This window comes from Poecilia latipinna, unplaced genomic scaffold, assembly GCF_001443285.1.
Source record: "Poecilia latipinna isolate Pla-1442-1.1 unplaced genomic scaffold, P_latipinna-1.0 Scaffold202, whole genome shotgun sequence".
In the NCBI taxonomy this organism is placed as follows: Eukaryota; Metazoa; Chordata; class Actinopteri; order Cyprinodontiformes; family Poeciliidae; genus Poecilia; species Poecilia latipinna.
Genome location: NW_015112818.1, coordinates 277,212 through 281,654, shown reverse-complemented (window position 1 = coordinate 281,654; position 4,443 = coordinate 277,212). Strand labels below are relative to the sequence as shown.

Genomic DNA, 4,443 nt, shown 5'->3' with positions numbered 1-4,443 from the left:
TTGGAGACTCAAGTGAAGATCAGTAAAGTTCATGCTGCACCACCGAGATGAATCTCTTTATTTAATTATACTATGTTGGAGTAAAGACACAACAAATTGGCGACGAGTAATCTGGACCCTGAACAACTGCGAGACATGAACTTTTCTTTTTCCGGAGGGGCGGAGAAAAGGACGAAATAAAGCAGGAGACAAAACGAAACCTAGCAAAGCATCCGTGAGTAACAGTGCATAGCACACAGTGAAAAGATACACGGATAATATCTGGATTTCATGTCCAAAATGGCTTGCGTTGGAAAAGTAGAGGAGTTTGATAGTTCAAGTGGAGACTGGGAATCATACATAGAGCGAGTGGAGTTGTACTGCGACGCTAATGATATCGAGGATGAGAAAAAAAGTTCCGTCTTCCTCAGTCTAATGGGAGCTAAAACTTACAGTCTACTCCGTAACCTTCTGAGCCCTGCCAAACCGTCGAGCAAGTCATATAAAGACATTGTTGATACGTTGCAGAAGCACTTGAATCCCGCACCGCTAGTGATAGCGGAAAGATTCAGATTTCATAAGAGGAATCAAACGAAAGATGAAAGCATATCTGAGTATATGGCCGAACTGCGCAAACTCTCGCAGCATTGTGACTTTAAAACGGGACTTGATGATGCCTTGAGAGATCGACTAGTATGTGGCATGCACTGTACAAGCACACAAAAAAGACTACTGTCCGAAAAAGAGCTAGATTTGAAGAAAGCACTCGAGCTAGCCATCTCCATGGAAACAGCAGCTAAGGGTGCGTCAGAGCTACAGAAGAAAAGCTTAGAAAACGAAGTGCATCAAATGTCCTTGAATAGGAAAAAGCAAAACTGCTACAGGTGTGGTAAATCCTCACACAATGCAAACGACTGCTGGTTCAAAGACAAAACATGCAGGAAATGCCACAAACAAGGTCACATAGAAAGAGCATGCAAATCAGACCAAATAAATACCCAAAAAGAAAAATCTGGAAAGAACAAAGGGTTCAAACCTAAATCAAAGGTCAAAGCAACTGAAATGCACAAAGTTACAGAACATTCTGACAACACAAATAGCAGTGAAGACGATGACCTGTCATGCTTAGAACTGCATAGCATAACCGAAGAAGACAGAAAAATCATATGGGTCACAACGTCAGTGTCTGGAGTGAAACTAAAGATGGAACTGGACACAGGTTCAGCTTTGTCAGTGATCTCTGAAACCGATTATGACAGACTGTTCTCCCACTTACCACTGAAAAAGACATCAGTGATGTTGAAAACTTACACAGGTGAAAAAGTGTCACCAAAAGGGAAACTTAAAGTGAATGTGGTCTATGGTGACCAAACACACAAGCTAGAGCTCTATGTCCTGAAAACCACAGGGCCAGCACTACTAGGACGTGAATGGCTGAGAAGAATTCAGCTTGACTGGAATGCAATCAAAGCCCTGAATATCTCAACAGACCTCAAGAGCTCCACCCATAGGCCTGAGCAGAGATTGTCACAGTTATTGGAGGCTAATGCACATGTGTTCGAGAAAGGCATTGGTAAACTAAAACACATAAAGGCAAAGATTGAACTTGACAAAGATGCCAACCCAAGATTCCACAAAGCGCGCCCGGTGCCGTATGCCCTGCGTCCTAAGATAGACGCCGAACTACAAAATTTGGAGGCATCAGGCATTCTCTCAAAAGTTGACTGGAGTGACTGGGCTACACCCATTGTTCCAGTAATGAAGAAAGGAAAAAGTGAAGTGCGTATATGTGGAGACTTCAAAGTGAGCATCAACCCGGTGCTGCGCACAGTGCAGTACCCCCTGCCACGAATAGAGGACATCTTCTCATCATTGGCTGGTGGGGAAAAGTTTTCAAAGATTGACTTGTCACAGGCATATCTCCAGATGGAAGTGGAGGAGTCAAGCAAAAAGTTCCTAACCATCAACACGCATAAGGGACTTTACCAATACAATCGTCTTGTGTTTGGTGTTGCTTCAGCTCCAGCCATCTGGCAAAGAGCCATGGATCAGGTGCTCCAAGACATACCTGGAACACAATGCTACCTGGATGATATTATCATAACAGGAAAAGATGATGATGATCATTTCCAAAACCTGAGCAAAGTACTCACCAGGCTGAATGAGTATGGCCTACGGGCAAAGAGAGAAAAATGTGAGTTTTTCAAAAGTGAAATCTCATACTGCGGACATGTCATTGACAAGCACGGCTTGCACAAGTCACAAGAGAAAATTGAGGCAGTGCTGAAGGCACCTAAACCTAAAAATGTGTCACAACTCAGATCGTACTTGGGTCTCGTTAACTATTACCACAAGTTTCTGCCAAACCTTGCCTCAGTGCTGTACCCACTAAATGCGCTGCTACAGACAGGAGTGGAATGGAAATGGTGTGAAAAATGTGAAAAGGCATTCACAGAAACAAAAAGACTAATTACATCTGACGAGCTACTTACCCACTACGATCCGTCCAGACCCATCCGTCTGGCATGTGACGCGTCCCCGTATGGTATTGGCGCAGTCCTGTCGCACACGATGGATAATGGACTTGAACGCCCAATTGCATTCGCTTCAAGGTCGCTGTCTAGTGCTGAGCGCAATTATGCACAGATAGACAGGGAAGCCCTTAGTCTAGTCTGGGGTATCAAAAAGTTTCATCATTACCTTTATGGTCGAAGGTTTACTTTAGTGACAGATCATCAGCCCCTAGTGTCAATATTCAACCCACGAAAAGGAGTCCCAGTGATGTCAGCTGCGCGACTACAACGATGGGCCCTGTTCTTAGGAGCACACTCATATGACATCGAGTTCAAGGGGACTAAACAACACTGCAATGCCGATGGGTTGTCACGTCTCCCTCTGTCAACATCTGTGGAGGAACCGGCATCAAAAGGTGACCCGGCAGAAATGTTCCACACAACACTGATAGACCAGCTGCCAGTTACGAATGCCATGATAAGAAAAGAAACGCGGAATGATCCAGCACTTTCCAAGGTGTATGACATCACAGTACAAGGCTGGCCTGCCCATGGGAATCCATGCTTTCCTGAGTTTTCAGCAAGACGTGATCAGCTGTCAGTCTGCCAGGGAACCTTGATGTGTGGATCACGGGTGGTAGTGCCGTCCAAACTTCGCACCAGAGTGTTGGACAGTCTGCATGAGGCTCATGTAGGTACGGTGAAGATGAAAAGTCTGGCCCGTAGCTATGTATGGTGGCCGGGGATAGATAAACAGATTGAGGACATCACCAAAACCTGTCCAGGATGCCTAAGCGTGCAAAATGCACCACCACAGGCTCCTTTACATCCGTGGGAATGGCCATCTGCACCTTGGCAGAGAGTGCACATTGATTTTGCTGGTCCGTTCATGAACTCTATGTTTCTCATAGCTGTGGACGCTCACTCAAAGTGGCCAGAAGTAGTCCCAATGAAATCAACAACATCAGAAAAGACCATCTCTGTTTTGAGAACCATCTTCGCCAGGAATGGCCTGCCTGAGCAAATTGTGAGTGACAATGGCCCACAGTATACTTCTGAAGAATTCCGAGATTTCATGAAAAAGAATGGTATCAAGCATTTCAAGTCAGCACCTCACCATCCTGCAACAAACGGGTTAGCAGAACGGTTCGTACAAACATTTAAAAAGGCCATGAAAGCAATGACAAGAGACGACATCTCTATTCAACACAAAATTGACAATTTCCTCCTGGTGTACCGAAATTCTGTACATGCAACGACTAATCAGTCACCTGCACTGCTGTTTATGAATAGACAGCTCAGATCTCGCATTGACCTTCTGAAGCCGAACCTGAGGAGAGAAGTGCAGAACAAACAGTTCAGCAACTTTGCACGTGAACCGCCAAGGAGTTTCGATGTGGGTCAACAGGTCCTGGCACGTGACTACCGAGGGGAAAAATGGACGCCTGGAAAGATAATCACTCGGAGCGGCCCTCTGATGTACGAGGTGGACACTGGAGAGCATACCTGGAGACGTCATGTGGATCAGCTGTTGAATGCTCAACCAAAGACACCAGAGCAACCAGCACGTCCACCTGGTCCTGAAACCAACTCTGAACCCAGTACAGTGACACCCCCAGTTGCTGAGGACGTGCCCCCTACCGAGAGCACTCCACAGGCTCCTAGACGTAACCCTGAACGACTCAGGGCACCCCCTAAAAGATTGGATTTATGAGTTCACTTGTGGGACTTCTGTTAAAAAAAAACAAAAAAAACTGAGGGTTCAATGTGTGTTACCTGGTTGGCACATTGTGTTTAATATATTGGAAATGTTTCATGTTACTTATAGTGTAGCGCATTACTCTAAAAGGGGAGGAGTGTAGTATATGTAGTGGATCTATTTGCTTTAGCGGAGCCACTCCCCTTTTTGTTGAGTTGCCTTCTATGTTATTCGCCTGCGCATTGATATGTT

General features: G+C 45.4%; 1 protein-coding gene across 1 annotated transcript; it reads left to right on the top strand.

Moving 5' to 3' along the window:
- The first annotated feature begins 13 nt into the window (after nt 1-13).
- Nucleotides 14-4,228, top strand: LOC106946729 (uncharacterized protein K02A2.6-like). Its single transcript, XM_015031317.1, has one exon. The coding sequence runs from the start codon at nt 271-273 to the stop codon at nt 4,204-4,206; it is 3,936 nt and encodes a 1,311-aa protein (XP_014886803.1). The 5' UTR covers nt 14-270; the 3' UTR covers nt 4,207-4,228.
- Nucleotides 4,229-4,443: the final 215 nt, after the last annotated feature.